Source organism: Theropithecus gelada, unplaced genomic scaffold (assembly GCF_003255815.1).
Source record: "Theropithecus gelada isolate Dixy unplaced genomic scaffold, Tgel_1.0 HiC_scaffold_15883, whole genome shotgun sequence".
Taxonomy (NCBI): Eukaryota; Metazoa; Chordata; class Mammalia; order Primates; family Cercopithecidae; genus Theropithecus; species Theropithecus gelada.
This window is the reverse complement of record NW_020257640.1, coordinates 2,974,874-2,997,491: the sequence shown is the minus strand read 5'-3', so window position 1 is coordinate 2,997,491 and position 22,618 is coordinate 2,974,874. Positions and strand designations below refer to the sequence as shown.

The 22,618-nt window shown below is 38.5% G+C and overlaps 1 protein-coding gene across 2 annotated transcripts in view; it reads left to right on the top strand.

Annotated features, from left to right (window-relative positions):
- The window catches only part of LOC112617103 (band 4.1-like protein 5), a 175,577-nt gene that overhangs the window by 31,052 nt on the left and 121,907 nt on the right, over positions 1 to 22,618 (top strand). For both annotated transcript variants that reach the window (XM_025373819.1, XM_025373818.1), the window contains exon 3: positions 12 to 116. In XM_025373819.1, the coding sequence (XP_025229604.1) occupies positions 12 to 116 (105 nt within the window). The remainder of the gene's footprint in view (positions 1 to 11; positions 117 to 22,618) is intronic.

Below are 22,618 nucleotides of genomic sequence, written 5' to 3'. Positions count from 1 at the left end.
TGCCATTTCAGAAAAAAGCCAAAGGACAAGAGCTGTTTGATCAGATTATGTACCACCTGGACCTTATTGAAAGCGACTATTTTGGTCTGAGATTTATGGATTCAGCACAAGTAGCAGTGAGTAACTGTTTTTTGGAAGTTTTAGCATAAGGGGAAGAAACGGGAAATTTCAGATGATATACTAATTGCTATTAGGCTTCACATTCTTGATGTGTTATTTCCTGTGATACAAAGCTTTGACACCGCTCCCTCCCCCACCCCCTTGCTTTAGCATCACCTGAAGGACTTGTTTGAAAAAATGTGAGTTCTGGTCCTAATTTCCTAACCTAAATTATAAGAACAAAATTTTTGAGGATGGGGCTCTGGAATCTTTGTTTTTAAGAACTGTTGACTTGATTGTTGGGCACACAAGAATTTGAGAAACATTGTGTAATGGAAAGAATGCTAGATGGGAGTTTTGTGGGCTCTTGGGCAAATGATAGTAGTTTTTAATTTGCAAATCAAGGTGCGTACACTAGGATATCTCTAAGTTCCCTTTCAGATCTGTGATTCTGTATCTATAAATAGTGGTACTTCGACGTGCATTTCTGATGAGAGAACAGCATACATAATAGAGTAGAAAGTTGGAGGTTATTCAAATAACTGGTTACTATATTAGGATTTTACTGGAGAATGTTTGAAAGAAAGTGGCGGATAAAAACATTGGAAGGTGGTTTAGTGATTGTATCATTCAAACTGAATGCCCAAAGTCTTAAATAATAAGTTAGCAGTATTTACTCTCAAATAATTGGGATTAGGTAGTCTTCAAGCAGGGAGGTTATGTTTTCCTTCAGGAAGTTTGATGTAGAGATATGTAGGATTTGGAATGGACAAAGATTGAAGTCAGGAAAAGTTATTACAAATACTTTAGGATAAAAGTAATATTAAGGCCCGAACAGTAGGAGGCAGAGGAAGAGACCAGAGATGATAAGGATGTCATGGCATTAAGCCTTTTTTTCTAGAAGTTGTGTGTGTGTGTGTTTAGAGAGAAACTCCTAGCTGGTTTTATAAAGCATCTGGGCTAAGTTTACAGCAGTTAATAATTTTAGCTGTCATTTTTTCCTGACAACCCTCCCCATCATGCCTCCAAATTAAGTAACCATGAGCATTTGGCAACAGGGCATCGGTTAGGCAAATTTTGGCATATCTTTGCAATTAATACTATGCAGCTTATTAAAAAATGGCGATTTTTGGCCATGCGTGTTGGCTCACATCTGTAATCCCAGCTCTTTGGGAGACTGAGGCAGGAGGATTACTTGAGGTCAGGAGTTTGAGACCAGCCTGGCCAACATGGCAAAACCCTCTCTCTACTAAAAATACAAAAATTAGCCGGTGTAGTGGCGTGCCCCTGTAGTCCCAGCTACTCGGGAGACTAAGGTGGGAGAATTGCTTGAACCTGGAAGGCAGAGGTTTCGGTGAGCCAAGATTGCGACACTGCACTCCAGCTTGGGTGACAGAGTGAGACCCTGTCTCAAAAAAACACAAAAACAAAAAGGTGATTTTTTATTTAAAAAAAAAAATTAGCCGGGTGTAGCAGTGCATGCCTATAGTTCCAGCTGGCTGGGAGACTGAGGCTGAAGGATCCCTTGAGCCTAGGAACTTGTAGTTGGAGGCTGCAGTGAGCTGTGATTGCAACACTGCACTCCCAACCTGGGTGACAAAGTGTGAGACCCTATTTCTAAAACAAAACAAAATTGTGATTTTTAAGTATTAATATACTAATTGAAATGGAGTGGTAGAAGTAGTCATAAAGGATTATAAAGCAGTATAATTGAATTTTTCTATTTAAAAAAAAATCTGAGCTAGGAGCAGTGGCTCATGCCTATAATCCCAGCACTTTGGGAGGCTGAGGAGGGAGGATCACTTGAGGCCATGAGTTTGAGACCAGCCTGGGCAATATTGCAAGACCTTGTCTCTACAAAAATAAACAAATTAGGCATGGTGGTGCATGCCTGTAGTCCTGACTACTTGGGAGGTGGGAGGATCTCATGAACCCAGGAGTTCAAGGTTGCAGTGAGCTATGGTCATGCCACTGCACTCTAGTCTGGGTAACAGAGCAAGACCCTGTCTCTTAAAAAAAAAAAAAAAAAAAAAAAAGGATATATGGACATGCATATACATGAAAAAGTTGTGAAGCTATTTTTCACAGTTTCAGTTTCTGATCTCTTGGTGATGTTATTGTGGGAGGTGTTTCTTTTATTTTTCTTTCTAAAGTTCTTAATTCTCTTTTATTAGACTAAATTCACTAATGGTAGAGAATGAGTCCAGCAGGTAGTAGGCACACAAAACATTTGTTGAATTTAATTCTGGACTTCTGTTTAGTTTGATAACATCTTGGTTGCCTGTTAATTTTAATATCATTCAGCTTTCACTTCTAGAATAATAGTAAAGCTGTACAATCAGGTGAATAAATAGATGATATTAAGGATAGCAATCTATGACTTCCTGTTTTTTGAGGCAGTATAAGGGAAAAGAAAGCAAAAGTGTGCCAAAGTTAGGTTTGAGGTACTTAATATTTAAGTAATTGTGGAAAGAAATATGCAGTCATTACTAAGTTGTATTATTAGCTCTTTGCTAATATCAGCAATTACTGAATTCCATATTGATGTTTTTTCTCTCGTTTGATACACATATAGTGTCTTTCTTGTCATGATAATAAATTTTTGGTAAAGCCAGAATTAGGATATTTAATCCCTACTCTTTAGTTCTAGTTTATTCCTTCCAGTAACCAGAAATCTAGGCATTAAAATTAAACTTACAGGCTTACTTTTATTTCATTTTATTTTTGCTTCACTGAAACACTCTATGAGTTGAGCTGGAAGAACAGTTAGTAGACTAAAGATATTAAAAATGAACTCCAGATAAGCTAAACTTTTCAAGTTCTCACTCAGTTGATTCCATGATAGTCTCATGACATGAGCAAAGAATCACCTTGTTGTGTGGCCATATTCAACCTCAGAATGAAATGAAACCAAAGTGGGGTGAGGGGCAGCGTAAAAAGCGACCAAGGAATTACATGCTATAATTTCACATTCAGCATATGGCATGTCCATATATGTAAAATTAATGTGCCAAATTTTAGTTTATTGATCACTAAAGATCAGTCTGAAACGTCTATGACTATAGAATTATGGAGTCATCATGGAGATAACCAAAATTAGTAAATTGATGAAGCCAAAGTTCACTTTTCTTATGCAGACATATAATCTGAGCTCTATTTTTTAAATTGTTTACTTTTTATTAGACTGGGTTATTCTATATTCATGTACACATATTTAATTTCATAGTTGAAACAATCTCACGTTTACAGAAAGTTGCAAGGATGGTATAAATAACCATTTTTCTGGGACCATGTGAGAGAGAGTTATAGTTAAGATGTCCCATCACACCTGAATTCTTCAGTGTATGTTTCCTGTAAGCAAGCACACTTCATAACTCAATACAGCCATCAAAACCAGGAAATTAACACTATGATAGTACCACCATCTTATCTCCTTGGGCTGTATTCAGATAATGCTAATTGTTCCTAGTATGTTCTTTATACCCAAAAGATCCAGCAGAATCATGCTTTGCATTTTTTTTTTTTTTGAGACTGAGAATGCTGTTGCCCAGGCTGGAGTGCCGTGGTGTGATTTCAGCTCACTGCAACCTCCACCTCCTGGGTTCAAGCGATTCTTCTGTCTCAGCCTCCCGAGTAGCTAGGACTACAGGCGCGTGCCACTGTGCCCAGCTAATTGTTGTATTTTTAGTAGAGACAGGGTTTCACCACATTGGCCAGGATGGTCTTGAACTCCTGACCTTGTGATCTGCCTCCTCGGCCTCCCAAAGTGCTGGGACTACAGGCACGAGCCACTGCGCCTGGTCATGCTTTGCATTTAGTTTTCATGTTTCTTTAGTTGCCTTCAACCTGGAATACTGTGGTTTCCTCAGTCTTGCCTTGGCTTTCATGACTTTGAAGCTCTTGAAGATACAAGACAGTTATTTTGTATATTGTCCCTCAATTTGGGTTTGTCTCACGTTCCCTCATAAAGTAGATTAATCTTGGTACCTTTGACAGGAAAATAACCGAAGTGATCTTGTGTTTCATTCTGTCCTATTGGGTGTCATGTAATTTGATGTGGTCCCATTACTAGTGATACTAAATTTGATCCCTTAAGATGGTGTCTGCCAGGCCTCATCACTATGAAGTGACCCTTTTTTCCCTTTATCGTTAGCTATTTTGTGGGCAGTTACATTGAGACTGTTCCTCATCAAACTTTCTATTTATTTATGAACTAATAGATTCCTGTTTTGTTCAGTGGGTTATATCGGTTACTGTCATTTATTTTGTTGCTCAAATTTTCCCAAGTATGGTCAATGGGAGCTGCTTCAGGATGGCTTCTATGTTCATTTAACATGACCCCTTCATTCTTTGAGCTCTACCTTACTTTCTGGCTTATGAAGGTATGCCATGTTCATCTTGCAGTGCCCTACTCCAGCCCTTTAATTAGCCAATTCTCCAATGAGTCTTGTGGCCAGATTTAGGGAATATGTGTTTGTGTTTATTTCTCCATCTCTGTCTCTCTCTGTCTGTCTCTCTCTGTCTCTCTATCTCTCAAGAATACCATGAATACCATGACTTCAACACCCATAAATAATTGAAATTCCAGTCTAACACTATAGGGCTTGTAGTTTTGTTTCTCTTTCCGCATCTGTAGTTCGCTTCTGCAGAAACCAGGCTATGATTATCACAACTAGGTTTACTCTATTGATCACTCAGCATGTATGGAACCAGTCTCTAGCCTCTTGCTGTGTAGATGCTGGTCTTGCTCAGACAACCTAATTATTTGTAGACTGAGTTACTATTTTTTATTTTTATTTTTTGCTATTTCTTTGATCTTGGATGGACTGAATTATTTGGAAAAAGGAAGGGATTGTGAAACTTGTCAACTTACAAATACACAGTGGTACATAAAGTACTCCTTTGACAATAGTATTGAAGAGTTATTACCTCAGAGATTTGGTTTGGAGTAGGAGGCTTAAAGAGAAGAGAGAAGGGATGCTTAAGTAAAAGGAGTTGGTTTTAGTTAGCATGACGATGTCATTTTTTCTGTAAAGTAGGGCACTTTAAAAAAAATGAGATATAATTTACATACCATAAAGTTCACCACTTTACATTGCACAGTTCAGAGTTTTCAGTATATTTGGAATTGTGCAGCCATCATCACTAATTCCAGAACATAATAATCACCCCTAAAGAAACCCTCTTACACATTACCAGTTATTCCCCATCTACCCCTCTCCACAGCCTCTGGCAAACACTGTCTGTGGATTTGCCTAGTTTGAAAATTTCATTTGAATGGAATCATGTAATAGGTGGCCTTTGGAATCTGGAAATGTACTTAGCATAATGTTTTCACGGTTCATCCATGTTGTAGCATATCTTAGTACTTGATTCCTTTTTATTGCTGAATAATATTCTGTTTTATGGATATATCACGTTTTATTTACTCATCCATCGATGGACATTTGGAGTATTTCTACTATTTGGCTGTTACGAATAATGCTGCTCTGAAGACTGGGCATGGTGGTCTGTAATCCCAACACTTTGGGAGGCTGAGGTGGATAGATTGCTTGAGCCCAGGAGTTCGAGACCAGCCTGGGCAACATGGCATAACCCTATATCTACAACATACAAAAATTGGCCAGGTGTGGTGGTGTGTGCCTGTAGTTCCAGCTACTCAGTAGGTTCAGGTAGGAGGATTGCTTGTGCCAAACTTTTCCAGTGATGGCGCCATTCCACACTCCCTACTAGCAATGTATGAGGATTCCTGTTTCTCCATATACTTGCCAACTTGTGATTTCCCCTTCTTTTTGGTTTAGCCATCCTAGTTGGTATGAAATGGTGTCTCATTGTGATTTTGATTTACATTTCCCTAATGACTAATGATGTTGAGCATCTTTTCATGTGGTTATTTGCCATTTGTGTATCTTCTTTGGAGAAATGACTATTCAAATCCTTTGCCTGATTTTTAGTGGGTTATTTACCTTTTTGCTGTTGAGTTGTAAGAGGTCTTTATATTTTCTGGGTACTCAGCCCTTGTCAGATACATTTGCAAATTTTTTCCCCCACTTTTCACTTTTTTTTTTTTCACTTTCTTGATAGTGTCCTTTGCACAAAAGTTTTACATTGTGATGAAATCCAGTTTACCTACTTTGGTTGCTAATGCTGTTTGTGTTATATCTCTGAAACGATTGCCTATTCTGAAGTCACAAAGATTTACATGTTTTCTTCTAAAAGTTTTTTTTTTTTTTTTTTTTGAGACAGAATCTTACTCTGTCACCAGGCTGGAGTGCAGTGGCGCAATCTCGGCTCACTGCAACTTCCACCTCCTGGTTCAAGTGATTCTCCTGCCTCAGCCTCCAAAGTAGCTGGGACAACAGGCATCTGATTCATTTAGAGTTAATTTTTGTATATGCTATGAAGTTGGGGTCCAGCTTCATTCGTTAGCATGTGAATATCCAGTGATCCTAACACCACTTGTTAAAATGACTATTCTTTCCCCATTGAAGGGTCTTGTTGCATACTTGTTGGAAATCTATTTACTATAGGCTATGGATATGTGGGTTTATTTCTGGATTCTCTCTTCTGATATATATATACACACACACACACACAAACACATATATGTGTGTGTGTGTATGTATATATGTTTTTTGTTTGTTTGTTTGTTTTTTTGAGATGGAGTTTCACTTTTGTTGCCCAGGCTAGAGTGGTGCAGTGGCGTGACCTTGGCCCACCGGGACCTCTGCCTCCCGGGTCCAAGCGATTCTCCTGCCTCAGCCTCCCAACCAGCTGGGACTATAGGCATGAGCCACCACACCCAGCTAATTTTGCACCTTTAGCAGAGACCGGGTTTGTTCATGTTGGCAGGGTGGTCTCGAACTCCCGACCTCAGGTGACCTCAGGTGGGTCGAACGCCCACCTCAGCCTCCCAAAGTGCTAGGCGTGAGCCACTGCACCTGGCCTGTTCCATTGATCTTTATGTTGATCCTTATGCCAGTACCACAGTATCTCGATTATGGTAACTTTGTAGTAAGTCTTAAAATTGGGAAGTGTGAGTTCTCAAGGTGTCTTCTTTTTTCAGTTCTTTTGGTTATTTTGGGTCCCTTGCATTTCCATATAAATCTTAGGGTCAGCTTATCCATTTATGCAAAAAAGGCAGTTGGAATTTTGGTAGGGATTGCATTGAATCTGTGTATCAGTTTAGGGAATAATGCCATTTTAACAGTAAAGTCTTCTGACCCATGAACATGGAATGTCTTTCTGTGTATTAGGTTTTTACTTTTTTAAAACAATGTTTTATAGTTTCAGTTTATAGAAATCTCACTTCCTTGGTTAAATTTATTCCTAAGCATTTTATTCCTTTGATACTATTTTAAGTGGAATTGTTTTCATAATTTCATTTTTGGATTGTTCATTGTTAGCATATAGAACTCCAACTGATTTTTGCATATTTATGAAAGGTCGTTGGGTTTTGTCAATTGCTTTTTCTGCATCTATTGAAAGGATGATGTGAGGTTTTTTAAAAAAAATTTGTTTGTATGGTATGGTATGTTGATTTAAAAAAAATTTTTTTTTTTAAATGTTGAACCAACCTTGGATTTTTGGGATAAATCCCACTTAGTCATGGTTTATAATCTTTTTTTTTGAGATGGAATATTGCTCTGTTGCCCAGGCTGGAGTGCAGTGGTGCGATCTTGGCTCACTGCAACATTGCCTCCTGGTTCAAGCGATTCTCCCACCTCAGCCTCCCAAGGAGATGGGACAACAGGCATGCGCCACTGTGCCTGCTAGTTTTTGTATTTTTAGTAGAGATGGGGTTTCGCCGTGTTGTCCAGTCTGGTCTTGAATTCCTGTATACAAGCGATTCTTTTGCCTCAGCCTCCCAAAGTGTGGGGATTACAGGCGCGAGCCACCACACCTGACCATATAATCCTTTTTATATGTTGCTTGGTTTGGTTTGCCAGTATTTGGTGATTATTTTGGTTCTGTATTCATAAAGGATATTAGTCCGTAGTTTTCTTGTGATTTTTTTTTTTTTTTTTTTTTCTGGTTTGGGTGTCAGGGTAACGCTGGTCTTATAGAACGAGGTGGGAAAACCATCCCTCCTCTTGTGTTTTTTTGGAAAATCTTGTGAAGGATTAGTGTTAATTCTTTCAACATTTGGTAGAATTCGTCATTGAAACCATTTGGTTCTGGGCTTTTGTTTGTGGGAAGTTTTTAATTATTGACTCATTCACTTGTTATAGGCATATTCAGATTTTCTTTTCTTTCCATTTTGAGACAGGGTCTCACTTTGTCACCCAGGGTGGAGTGTAGTGACACCATCACAGCTCACTGCAGCCTCGACCTTCCAGGCTCAAGCAGTCCTCCCATCTCAGCCTCCTGAGTAGCAGGGACTATAGGCATGCACCACACCTGGCTAATTATTTATTTTTTTGTAGAGATGGGGGCTCACTATGTTGCCCAGACTAGTCTTGAACTCCTGGATGCAAGTGATTCTCCTCAGCCTCATAAAGTTCTGGGATTACAGGCGTGAGCCACCACGTCTGGCTGTGTTTTCTGTTTGTTTTTTGTCAGTTTTTCAACTAGGCCACTTTAGAGAGTAAAAGGGGAACTTAATGAATGAGGGATTAGGATAGGCACAAGCCGCCAGTATTATTCTGGTAAACCAGAATATATGGTCATCTTTGTTTTAGTGGACTGCAGAATACTACCCCATCGTCTATTTTAAAATCTAAACTTACTTTAATATCCTTTTATATAGTCCAGTGATGATCTTAAACTTAGAGTTGTGAAATCTGTGGACTCTTTCCCTAGAAAAATGCACATACACATAACATTTTATCTATATGTAGTAATTCAGATATCCCTGAAGCCCAACTATGAATTCTCCAATTTAGTAACACTTCTTTAGCAAATGAATAACCTATAGCTTAAGGGAAGATGGATAATGGTATAAATTTGTGAGTTTTTCTCTTTAAATCTTTAAGACAGTTATGCCATCAAACATATATAATCTCTCTTTTTTTTTTTTTTTTTGCTGTTGGTACAACTTTGTTATTAAATCTCACTGTATAACTAAACAAAGATTTTTGTGGTAATATATTCTTTCTTGATGAAGGCTTAGGGAAACACTTTTTTTTTTTTTTTTGCTGTCATAAAAATAGTATGTATAGCAAAGTTACCCATGACAGGAGCACTGCCAATATTACTGGTTAAAAAAGTGACAATTTTGGGTAGTTTCTTGTATGCAAGACTTTCCACAGTAGAAGTAATGTATTTTTAAGCCAGGCAGTAAGGAATCTTTCTTTTGATATTGAATGGTTTTAGGTTGGTACAGTAAGACTTTGCAAAATAATTGGAGAATTAACTGTACCAATTTCCTGGAGAACATGTTTGATAACATTTTGAAGGAATAATTTTCAGTCTTAAAATCAAGTGTTACATGGACCAGGCAGGAGAGCAAAAGAAGGGAAGCAAGTTGGTATGCACATTAAAGATTTTACATGGTTATTTACTTCCAAGAAATATGGCTTCTCCCATTTAAAAAAAAAAAAAATCATGCTACATGCTTGTTATGTTTTGTATTTTATTTTATTTTTAAATAAAAGAAGCAGGGTTTTGCTATCTGTGTCTGCCCAGGCTGGAGTGCAGTGGCATGATCAGAGCTCACTGTAGCCTTGAACCCCTGGGCTGAAGTGATCTGCCCACCTCAGCCTCCCAGGTAGGTAGGACTATAGGTGTGCACCACCATGCCTGGCTAATTTAAAAAATAATAATTTTGTAGAGACTGCCCAGGCTGTTCTGAAACTCCTGGCCTCAGGTGATCCTCTTGCCTTGGCCTTCTAAGGTGTTGGGATTACAGGTGTGGGTCACTGTGCCCAGCCTTTTTCTCATTTTTGATAGGGATGGAGACAGAGAAATATAGATAGCGTAATGATAAATCATAGCTGATATCCAGCAGACTGTAGAGGATCAAAAAGGATTGGTGGAGGGGATGTGGTGAAGTGGGAAGCATATTACCTTTAGCTGCAAAAGGGGTAATAGGGCAACTACCACTTAGCTCCAGGCATTTGCTGTTGAGTAGGTTTGTTGTACCAGCATTGCTGGATCTTCAAGTATTTCAAGAGAAGCTGAAATCCAGATTTCTAGGTTAAATTGTCCATTTTTAAAAAAGTTGTTAAACGTATTTTTAAAAATAGTGTAGCTGATGGAGGAAATCAAAGAAGATAAAAGTAAATGGAAAGACATTCTACATTGAATGGAAGACTCAACAAAGTAAAGATAGATACCAGTTCTCCCCAAATTAATATACAGGTTTAATGCAGTTTTTCTCAAAATTCCAGTAAGATATTTTGTAGATATAGATTGTAGATATAAATTTTTATTCTAAAATTTATGTGGAAAGACAGAGGAACTAGAATGGCTAAAGTAATTCTGAAAAAGGGGAATAAAATGGGAGGAATCACACTACCCAGTTTCAAGACTTACTATATAGCTTTCATAATCAAGACTGTGTGGTGTTGGCAAAGCGACAGACATGTAGATCAATGGAAAGAAATAGCCCTACACAAATATTACCTCTGATTTTTGTTAAAGGTGCCAAAGTAATTCAGTGGAAGAATAGTTTTAATAATGGTGCTGGATTAGAACCTGTGGAAAAAGGCAAAAAAACAAACAAACAAAAAAAACAGGATGGAGCAGCTGTATATCTGTAAGACAAAAAATCTTGACCTAAAGTGTAAAACTATAAAACTTAGAGACAAATAAACAGGAGAAAATCTGTGGGACCTAGAGATTAGAGAAGAGTTATTAGTAAACATGATACCAAAAGGGTGATTTTTAAAAAAAGATAAAATGAACTTCATAAAAAATTAAAAATTTTTGCTTTGGGAAAGACCCTGTTACTAGAACGAGAAGCTAAGCTACAGACTGGGAGAAAATATTTGTATATTGCACATCTGACCAGGAACTCATGTCTAGCATATATACACAATGCCTAGCTGGGCGCAGTGGCTCACGCCTGTAATCCCAGCACTTTGGGAGGCCAAGGCAGGAGGATCACTTGAGCCCAGGAGTTCGAGACTAGCCTGGGCAACATAGTGAGACCTTGTCTCTACCAAAAAAAAAAAAATTAGTTTGGTGTTGTGGGTACTTGGGAGGCTGGGCAGGAGGATCGCTTAAGCCTGGGAGGTGGAGGCTGCCGTGAGCTGTGACAGCCACTGCACCTCAAACCTGGGCGACAGAGCGAAACCATGTCTCAACCAAAACCAAAATGAAACAAGTTCCTCAGCTCAACAATTAGAAAGCAAACAATCTAATTCGAAAATGAACAAAAGACATTAAGAGACATTTCACCTCAGAGGATATACAGATGACAAATTCATGAAAAGATGTTAGACTAGTCATCAGCAAAGTGCCAATTAAGACCTCAATGAGATATTTTCACTACACATCTATTAAAACAGCTAAAGTAAAACATAGTGACAACTCTAAATTTTGGTGAGAATGTGCAGAAACGGGATCTCTCATACATTGTTGGTGTTGGGATAGTAAAGTGATATCGCTACTCTGGAAGATAATTTGGCAGTTTATTTTAAAACTAAACATGTATTAAACCATATGACTCAGCAGTTGTATGCCTGACCATTTATCCCAGAGAGATGAAGACTTATTTCCACAGAAAAACTTGGGCATGATTGTTCATAGCATCTTTATTTGTAGTAGCAAAAAACTTGAAACAACCACAATGTCCTACAGTAAGTGAATGGTTAAACAGTGGCACAATCATACCATGTAATACTGCTCAGCAATAAAAAGAAGAAACTATTGATATGCAACAACTTGGATGGATTTCAGAGGGCATTATGCTGAATAGGAAATAAAGCCAGTATCAAAAGGTTATATATTATATGATTCTATTTATGTAACATTCTTGAAATGACACAGTTACAGAGATTGAGATCAAATTAATGGTTGCTAAGGGTAAGGGATATTGGAGTTGGGGGAGTGGTGACTATAAATGAGTAATATGAGAGAGTTCTTTGTGATAATGGGATATTTCTATATCTTGATTATGGTATTAGGATAGGAATCTAAATGTGATAAAATGACACAGAACTATACATGCACATTATACCAACGTTAGTTTACTGATTCTGATATTGTACTGTAGTTATGTTAAAATATAAGCATTGGCAGAAGTGTACACAGGACCGGACCTCTCCTTGCTATCATTCCAAGTTTGTGTGAATCTCTAATTATTTAATAATAAAACCTTAAAAATAAACATCGTGTAGTACAAACAAACCATGTCTCGGGAGCAAAATTTAATCCTCAAACATATATATTTGTGCTTGGTGAAGTTTGAAAAGGTTAAATTTAGAGATTAGAATTTTAACTGGTTCAGTGAAGTGTTGTTTTTTTTTTTTTTTTTTTCCTTCTCAAGAGTCTCACTCTGTTGCCCAGGCTGGAGAGCAGTGGCATGATCTCGGCTCACTACAGCCTCCGCCTTCCGGATTCAAGCAATTCTCCTGTCTCAGTCCCTCAGGTAGCCAGGACTACAGGCGTGTACCACCACACCTGACTTTTTGTTTTTTTGTTTTTTTGTTTTTCCAGTAGATACAGGGTTTCACCATGTTGGCTGGGCTGGTCTCGAACTCCTGACCTCAGGTGATCTGCCCACCTCAGCCTCCCAAAGTGTTGGGTTACAGGCATGAGCCACTGCACCCGACCCATTCAGTAAAGTTTTTAAAGAAAAATAAGTTACTTTATTTATTATTTACTTTATGGTAGGTATCATGCGTCAGGTGTATCTTGTATAACGTGATACTGTATACTACGCTTTTAGAAAAGGGAAACAGCATTTCTAATAAATACTTAAGAAAGAAGGAATTTTAAGTTGTCAGTATTATGTTTTGTCTTTTTCTTAAATTGATTGGAAAGCTTGTTTATGTTCTGTAATTTTTTTTTCAAAACTTCCTTGGTTCTTGATGTAAGCATGGGTAGACAGATGGTCCAACATGTGGCACCTGTGGAGAACAGAGCTGGTAGTTGCTCACTAGCTCTCCATTTTTTATTTTTTATACTGAATTTTGATTTTTTGAGATCCCTAGATTAATAACATAAGCATTTCTAATAAAGAGAAGGTGATGACAAGTATGCCTACTATTACCATTGCTACTTAATTTCATAGAAGTACCAGCAAATGCATTTATGGAAGAGAAAATTATAAAGATTTGAAGGAAATAAAATTATCAGTGGCAGATGACTGCATTGTATTCAGGGATTCAACTGAGAACACAATAGGATTCAGTAAGATAGTGGGAGGTGAAAAACGTAGAAATAAACAACATGTTAAATATATATATCTGTATATTGTAACACATATTTGCTGAACAAGGAAGAACTTAAAAGTTAAGGGCATAAGTCTAAAGAAGGATGACCTTGTTGAATTTTTCGGGAAAACTCCTGATCTTACAGCTGCCCAATAATGATTGTTTATAATTTATGGCTAATAATGTTCTGAAGTTGATCATCTTTGTAAATCCTTGTCAGTATTCTGGATTTTAAAAAAATTAAAATAGAAGAAATGGAATCATCAGGTCAAAGAGATAGACTTTAAAGCTGTTTGATTATATTTACAAATTAAAATTATTATCAGTGTATGAAAGTAACGATATGTTTTCTTTTATCTAGATACTGTTGTTTTGTTTCCGTTAATATTTATTGCTACATTATAAAATGCTCTATTATGAACATTCAATAATTCATTTAAAGAAATGTAGGTATAATTCATTTTATTTGTTCAATAATTATGGGGTTTGAGGCAATAGTTTTTTGATTTGATCCTCAGAAAAATCTCCTGTGAAGAATAAAAGGTTTAAGTGAGGTCTAGTGATTTCTAGAGACTGGATTTGAATTTATGTATTTTGATTCTTAAGTTTAAGGTATGGACTGAATGCCACAGAGAATTCCGTTTAAAAATAGTGATGAGGAGTGTGGGAAATAAGATCCTACAAGGCTCTGATGAACTTTTACTGGGTTCTAAAAATGTGTTTAGCTGTTTTAAAATACAGGGTATTCTGAAGTGGTCAGAATGTGAGTTCAAAATCGATACCTGTGTGAGCAGTAATAAAAAAATAAGTGGGCTGGGTGTGGTGGCTCACAGCTGTAATCCTAGTACTGTGGGAGGCTGAGGTGGGCAGATCATCTCAGGTCAGGAGTTCAGGACTAGCCCAGCCAACATGGTGAAAACCTGTCTCCACTAAAAATAAAAATAAAAAAATTAGCCAGGCATGGTGGCTCACACCTGTAGTCCCAGCTACTTGGGAGGCTGAGGCATGAGAATTGCTTGAACCAGGGAGTTGGAGGTTGCAGTGAGTCGAGATCGCACCACTGCATTCTAGCCTGGGCAACAAAGTAAGACTCGATCTCAAAAAAAAAAAAAAAAAAAGTGAATTAAGTGTAAAATGACCGTCAAAACCTAGCGAGCTCCTATGCAATTTTAGTAGCAAGCTGTCTCCCTTTTTAAAGTGTATTTCCAAAATAGATTATCTACTTTATATCTGGAAAGTGAATATATAACCTACATAACTTGTGAAAAAGCTACCATATTACCCCTATAGAGTGTACTATGCTTATTACCTGGGTGGCAAAATAACCTGTATGCCAAACCTCCATGACATGCAGTTTACCTGTATAACAATTCTGCACACGTACCCCTGAACCTAAAATAAAGGTTAAAAAAAAAAAAATCCTGGCTGGGTACAGTGGCTCACGCCTGTTATCCCAATACTTTGTGAGGCCGAGATGGGCAGATCACCTGAGGTCAGGAGTTCAAGTCCAGCCTGCATGGCAAAACCCTGTCTCTCTTAAAAATAGTAAAAATTAGCTGGGCATGGTGGCAGGCACCTGTAATCCCAGCTACTCAGGAGTCTGAGGCAGGAGTATCGCTTGAACCCAGGAGGCGGAGGTTGCAGTGAACTGAGATCGCGCTACTGTACTCCAGCCTGGACAACAAGAGCGAAACTCCGTCTCAAAAAAAAAAAAAAAGAACAGAAACAAAAATCCTTAGAGCATACCAATAATATGCAGAAAGGCACAGTGGAAGATATATTTTAATGGTGATTTAAGTCTTCATTTGGAATGCCTTATAATACAGACTGTGAACTCAAAAAAAAGTAGTCACTCAGGAAGTTTATAGTGGACTCTAGATCAAAATTGAAGTGTTTTCAGTTAGAACACAGTAATGCTATCATCTCTTTTCTTAGGATAGTTTTTAACTTAAGATTATTCAAAATGTAAGAATTTGTTTTAAAATAATTATTTAATTCAGAGCATAAACCTGTATTCACAGAAATATTTTTTGCAGAGGCAATTGGTTTGAAAGATGGTTAACATTTCTCTCTACTATAAGCTCTTTGGTCTTTGAGCAAGAGTAGTGGTGGTACATTTCTTTATTAGAGGCATGTAGGTTAGGTGGTTAGAAGGCAGGAGTCATTCATTTGAAGAGCTGTTTACAGACCATATTTGACGATAGGGTCTGGGATGAGGGTTGTGTGTATGTTAGTGTTTTATGGACGCTCCCTAGGTGATTCTTTGTTTGGTTTACTTACGGCTGTTATGTTTGTTGTTATATATTATTTATATTTTAAGATGCAAGTAGATAATTGTTCTTCCATGCCTAGTTCAATAGGATGGAAAGAAATGTGGCTTTCTACATCCTTTGATATCTCTTTATCAACTAAACTTTAAAAGTAGGAAATTAGAAGGGAAGTTTTCTCTTTTTTAAGGTACAGTGAGGAAAGAGAATCTTACTAGTAATCTATATCTGTGTGCTTTCACTTTTATCTTCTAGTGTAATATATACCCAACTCCTAAAGATCCTGATTCAAGGAAAATACTATCAGTGCCTGTCTCTGAGGCCTGAATTTTCCAGGCCCCGGTCTTGGAATGTGGAGGAGATGAAAGAAAACAGACTTGAGAATATGCAAACATGAACTCAGACCTTTCCAAGAAGAACATCGCCCGGAACTCCCACAGCTCCTAAATCTCACTTTAAAATGTGTTTGATGCTTTATCTGGGTTTGGGTCATCTTAAGGGAGTGCAGGTATTAGAAACTACATAGGTTGTCCTAATTTTCTTTGATGTAATTTCTTGTGGGTCAATCTACACACATCCATAATGATTTCTAGGTGTAGAATTGCTGGGTTGCAGACACATAGTTAGTTCTGAGACATCGTCTACTGTCTAGTCAAACTGCTTCCTGGAAGAGTTGTGCTCATTTGCACTCACTACGGCGTATGAGAGGCTACCTGAAACAGTGCCCGGGTGACCAGCCGTGGAAGATAGGGCAACTTCCAGTTACATGGTTTTGGGGAGAAAATCTGGGGCATGAAAACTAGTTTTTTTCTTATTCCGTATAGGATTTGCATCAGGCCGCAGTAGGTATTTGTGTCAGTTAAGTCTGGACTATTTGGATATTGGATTTCTGGGCTGGACAGTGATGGATGAACTGTTTACTGCTCTAGGTTGAAGTATTTTCTACTGAAAGAAAATTGAATTGTTTTCTGCCTACTGGCAGGCCTAATGTTCTGTTAATGGAAGGATGCAGACCAGAGCTGTTCCTGTTCGGCCATCTTGCCAGCATAGATTGAAAGATTAAAGATTGCTAGATTGAAATGGGACTAAAAGTGGATGTCCAACTGAGTTTATTAAAAGATGAAAGACGGCAAAGTGGCCCACACACTTGAAATCTCGAGAAAATATTGTGTAGTGTTCTAAAAATATTTACTGAACATTTTATTTAAACATGGAAAGGTATTTTGCTGCCACACTGATAGTTCGGTGAATTGCACTTTTGGATATTGGAGAATGGAGAGAAGCAGCTAGGCAAATAATTGGCAAGGAAAGTAAACAGTTACAATGCAGCTTTGTTTACCCACTCTGCCTATCTGCATTTCTGAAATTGGATTCCTTGGCTCTGTGAACTAGTTAGCCTTCCTTTAGAGTGCTTGGAATTGAAAGCATGCCAGAGAGAACACAGTCACGTATATCTTAGTTGGATGTGTGCATCCTGTCACTGTTAGGACTTGGTAGCATAAAGGAATTAATAATGAGAAGTGAGCTGGGAATGGTTTATCAGTGGAAATATCTGGAATAGGTTTTTAGATATGTTTGTGTCATGGACATTTCAGAGTGAAGAGGTTACATAAAAGGCTGTTACTCTTGAAACCCAGAAGTGTCATAGTCACAATGTTAACATTTTTTATTTGTGGAACAAAGACTTCTTTATTTAATAGATAGGACCTTGATTATGAGAAAGATCTAATTTTACCCTGAAGTTCGTTTAGAAAGTACTATCTCTGAGTAGCGTCTGTTTTATAAAATTTGGGAGACATTGTTTCACCTCATTTTTGGTTATAATCTGCCAATAAATTTTACATTTTAAGAATTAATCAGGCACTGGAATATGGGGATACTTTTTTCTCTGATTTTAACAGTTTTGCAAGAGTCATTTATTTGGGAATAGTGAGGGAAATAAGGGCAAAATTTAGAATGTCAATCTCGTTGCTGAGGGAGCAGAGGAAGTGTTTTGAGAAGTCACATGATGGCTGGCAAGATGGCCGAACAGGAACAGCTCTGGTCTGAAGCTCCCAGCGAGACCAACACAGAAGGCAGGTGGTTTCTGCATTTCCAACTGAGGTACCGGCTTATCTCATTGGGACTGGTTAGACAGTGGGCGCAGCTCATGGAGGGCGAGCAGAAGCAGAGTGGGGCGTCACCTCACCCAGGAAGCACAAGGGGTCGGGGAGCTCCCTCCCCTAGCCAAGAGAAGCCATGAGGGACTGTGCTGTGAGGAACGGTGCATTCTGGCCCAGATACTATGCTTTTCCCACGGTTTTCGCCACCTGCAGACCAGGAGATTCCCTCGGGTGCCTACGCCACAAGGGCCCTGGGTTTCAAGCACAAAACTGGGTGGCCGTTTGGGCAGACAGTGAGCTGGCTGCAGGAAGCCAGGGAGCCGAGTGGTCTACCTCAGTGGATCCCACTCCCATGGAGCCCAGCAAGCTACGATCCACTGACTTGAAATTCTTGCTGCCAGCACAGCGGTCTGAAGCTGACCTGGGATGCTCTAGCTTGGTAGGGGGAGGGGCGTCCACTGTTACTGAGGCTTGAGTAGGCAGTTTTCCCCTCATAGTATAAATAAACAAAGCCGCCAGAAAGTTCGGACTGGGTGGAGCCCGTTTCATGATGACAGGATCAAATTCATACATAAAATATTAACCTTAAATGTAAATGGGCTAAATGTCTCAATTAAAAGATCCTGACTGGCAAGTTGGATTAAAAAGGTAAGACCCATCGATGTGCTGTATTTATGAGACCCATCTCAGGGACAAAGACACACATAGGCTCAAAACAAAGGGATGGAGGAATATTTACCAAGCAATTGGAAAGTTAAGAAAAAAAGCAGGGATTGGCAGGGCGCAGTGGTTCACACCTGTAATCCCAGCACATTGGGAGGACAAGGCGGGTGGATCACCAGAGATTGGGAGTTCGAGACCAGCCTGACCAACATGGAGAAACCCCGTCTCTACTAAAAATTCAAAAATTAACTGGGCAAGGTTGCGCATGCCTGTAATCCCAGCTACTTGAGAGGCTAAGGCAAGAAAATCTCTTGAACCCCGGAGGTGGAGATTGCAGTGAGCCAAGATCACGCCATTACACTCCAGCCTGGGCAATGAGTGAAACTCTGTCTCAAAACAAAAACAAAAACAGACGGGTTGCAATCCTAGGCTCTGATAAAACAGACTTTAAACCAACAAAGATCCAAAAAGACAAAGAAGGTCATGGTAAAGGGATCAACGCAACAAGAAGAGCTAACTATCCTTAATATATACGAACCCAAAATAGGAGCACGCAGATTCATAAAGCAAGTTCTTAGAGACCTACAAAGAGACTTAGATTCCCAAACCCCACTGTCAATATTAGAAAGATCAATGAGACAGAAAATTAACAAGGATATTTAGGACTTGAACTCAGCTGTGGACCAAGCAGACCTAATAGACATCTACAAAACTCTCCACCCCAAATTAACAGAATATACATTCTTCTCATCACTACATCACACTTTAAAATTGACCACATAATTGGAAGTAAAACACTCCTCAGCAAATGCAAAAGAACAGAAGTCATAACAACAGTCTCTCAGACCGCAGTACAATCAAATTAGAACTCAAGATTAAAAAACTCATTCAGAACTGCACAACTATATGGGAACTGAACAACCTGGTCCTGAATGACTATTGGGTAAATAATGAAATTAAGGCAGAAATAATAAATTCTTTGAAACCAATGAGATCAGAGACACAACATCCCAGAATCTCTGGGACACAGCTAAAGCAGTGTGTAGAGGGAAATTTATAGCACTAAATGCCCACAGGAGAAAGCAGGGAAAGACCTAAAATTGACACCCTAACATCACGATTAAAAGAACTAGAGAAACAAGACCAATCAAATTCCAAAGCTAGCAGAAGACAACAAATAACTAAGAACAGAGCAGAACTGAAGGAGGTAGAGACACGAAAAACCCTTCAAAAAATCAATGAATCCAGGAGCTGATTTTTTGTGAAGAACTCCTGCGGGAGTTCTTTTTAACAAAATAGACCACTAGCTGTACTAATAAAGAAGAAAAGAGAGCAGAATCAAATAGATACAATAAAAAATGATAAAATGGATATCACCACTGATCCCACAGAAATACAAACTACCATCAGAAAATATTATAAACACCTCTACACAAATAAACTAGAAAATTTAGAAGAAATGGATAAATTCCTGGATGCATACACCCTCCCAGAACTAAACCAGGAAGAAGTCGAATCCCTCAATAGACCAACAACAAGTTCTGAAATTGAGGCAGTAATTAATAGCCTACCAAGGAAGAAAAGCCCAGGACCAGATGGATTCACAGCTAAATTCTACCAGAGGTACAAAGAAGAGCTGGTACCATTCCTTCTGAAACTATTACAAACAACAGGAAAAGAGGGACTCCTCCCTAACTCATTTTATGAGGCCAGCATCATCATGATACCAAAACCTGGCAGAGACACAACAAAAAAGAAAATTTCAGGCCAATGTGAACATTGATGTGAAAATCCTCAGTAAAATACTGGCAAACTGAATCCAGCAGCACGTCAAAAGCTCATCTACCAGCTTCATCCCTGGGATGCAAGGCTGGTTCAACATATGCAAATCAGTAAACGTAATCCATCACCTAAACAGAACCAATGACAAAAACCACATGGTTATCTCAGTAGATACAGAAAAGGCCTTTGGTAAAATTCAACACCCCTTCATGCTAAAAACTCTCAATAAACTAGGTATTGATGGAACGTATCTCAAAATAATAAGAGCTATTTATGACAAATCCACAACCAATATCATACTGAATGGGCAAAGGTGGAAGCATTCCCTTTGAAAACTGGCACAAGACAAGGATTCCCTCTGTCACTACTCCTATTCAACATAGTATTGGAAGTTCTGGCCAGGGCAATCAGGCAAGAGAAAGAAATAAAGAGTATTCAAATGAGAAGAGAGGAAATCAAATTGTCTCTGTTTGCAGATGACATGATTGTATATTTAGAAAACCCCTTAATCTCAGTTCAAAGTCTCCTTAAGCTGATAAGTAACTTCAGCAAAGTCTCAGGATACAAAATCAATGTGCAAAAATTACAAGCATTCCTATACACCAGTAATAGAGAGCCAAATCATGAGTGAACTCCCATTCACAATTGCTACAAAGAGAATAAAATACCTAGGAATACAACTCACAAGGGATGTGGAGGACCTCTTGAAGGAGAACTACAAACCACAGCTCAAGGAAATAAGAGAGGACACAAACAAATGGAAAAACATTCCATGCTCAAGGATACGAAGAATTAATATCGTGAAAATGGCCATACTGCTCAAAGTAATTTATAGATTCAGTGGTATCCCCATCAAGCTACCATTGACTTTCTTCACAGAGTTAGAAATAAAACTACTTTAAATTTCATACGGAACCAAAGAAGAGCCCGTATAACCAAGACAACCCTAAGCAAAAAGAACAAAGCTGGAGGCATCATGCTTCCTGACTTCAAACTATACTATAAAGCTACAGTAACCAAAACAACATGGTACTGCTACCAAAACAGATATATAGACCAGTGGAACAGAACAGAGGCCTCAGAATTAACAACACACATCCACAACCGTCCTATCTTTGACAAACCTGACAAAAGCAAGGAATGGGGAAAGAATTCCCTATTTAATAAGTAGTATTGGGAAAACTGGCTAGTCATATGCAGAAAACTGAACCTGGACCCCTTCCTTACACCTTATACAAAAATTAACTCAACGTGGAGTAAAGACTTAAACGTAAAACCTAAAACCATAAAAACACTAGAAGAAAACCTAGGCAATACCATTCAAGACATAGGCATGGGCAAAAACTTCATACTAAAACATCAAAAGCAATGGCCACAAAAGCCAATATTGACAAATGGGATCTAATTAAACTAAAGAGCTTCTGCACAGCAAAAGAAACTATCATCAGAGTGAACAGGCAGTGTACAGAATGGGAGAAAATTTTTGCAATCTATCCATCTGACAAAGGTCTAATATCCAGAATGTATAAGAAACTTAAACAAATTTACCAGAAAAACAACCCCATCAAAAAATGGGTGAAGGATATGAATAGACTTCTCAAAAGAAGACATTTATGTGGCCAACAAACATGCAAAAAGGCTCATCATCACTGGTCATCAGAGAAATGCAAATCAAAACCACAATGAAATACCATCTCACACCAGTTAGAATGGCCATCATTAAAAAGTCAGGAAACAACAGATGCTGGAGAGGATATGGAGAAATAGGAATGCTTTTACACTGTTGGTGGGAGTGTAAATTAGTTCACCCATTGTGGAAGACAGCGTGGTGATTCCTCAAAGATCTAGAACCAGAAATGTCATTTGACCCAGCAATCCCATTACTGTGTATATACCCAAAGACACATGTGCACGTATTTATTGCAGCACTGTTCACAATAGCAAAGACTGGGAACCAACCCAAATGCCCATCAAAGATAAACTGGATAAGGAAAATGTGGCACATATACCCCATGGAATACTATGCAGCCATAAAAAAGGATGAGTTCATGTACTTTGCAGGGACATAGATGAAGCTGGAAACCATCATTCTCAGCAAACTAACACAGGAACAGAAAACCAAACACCACATGTTCTCACTCATAAGTGGGAGTTGAACAATGAGAACACATGGACACAGGGGAACATCACATACTTGGACCTGTCAGGAGGATGGGGGACTAGGGGAGGGATAGCATTAGGAGAAATACCTAATGTAGGTGACATGTTGATGGGTGCAGCAAACCACCATGGCACGTGTATACTTAGTTAGCAAACCTGCACATTCTGCACATGTATCCCAGAACTTAAAAGTATTTAAAAAAAAAAAAAAGTCATCTGTCAG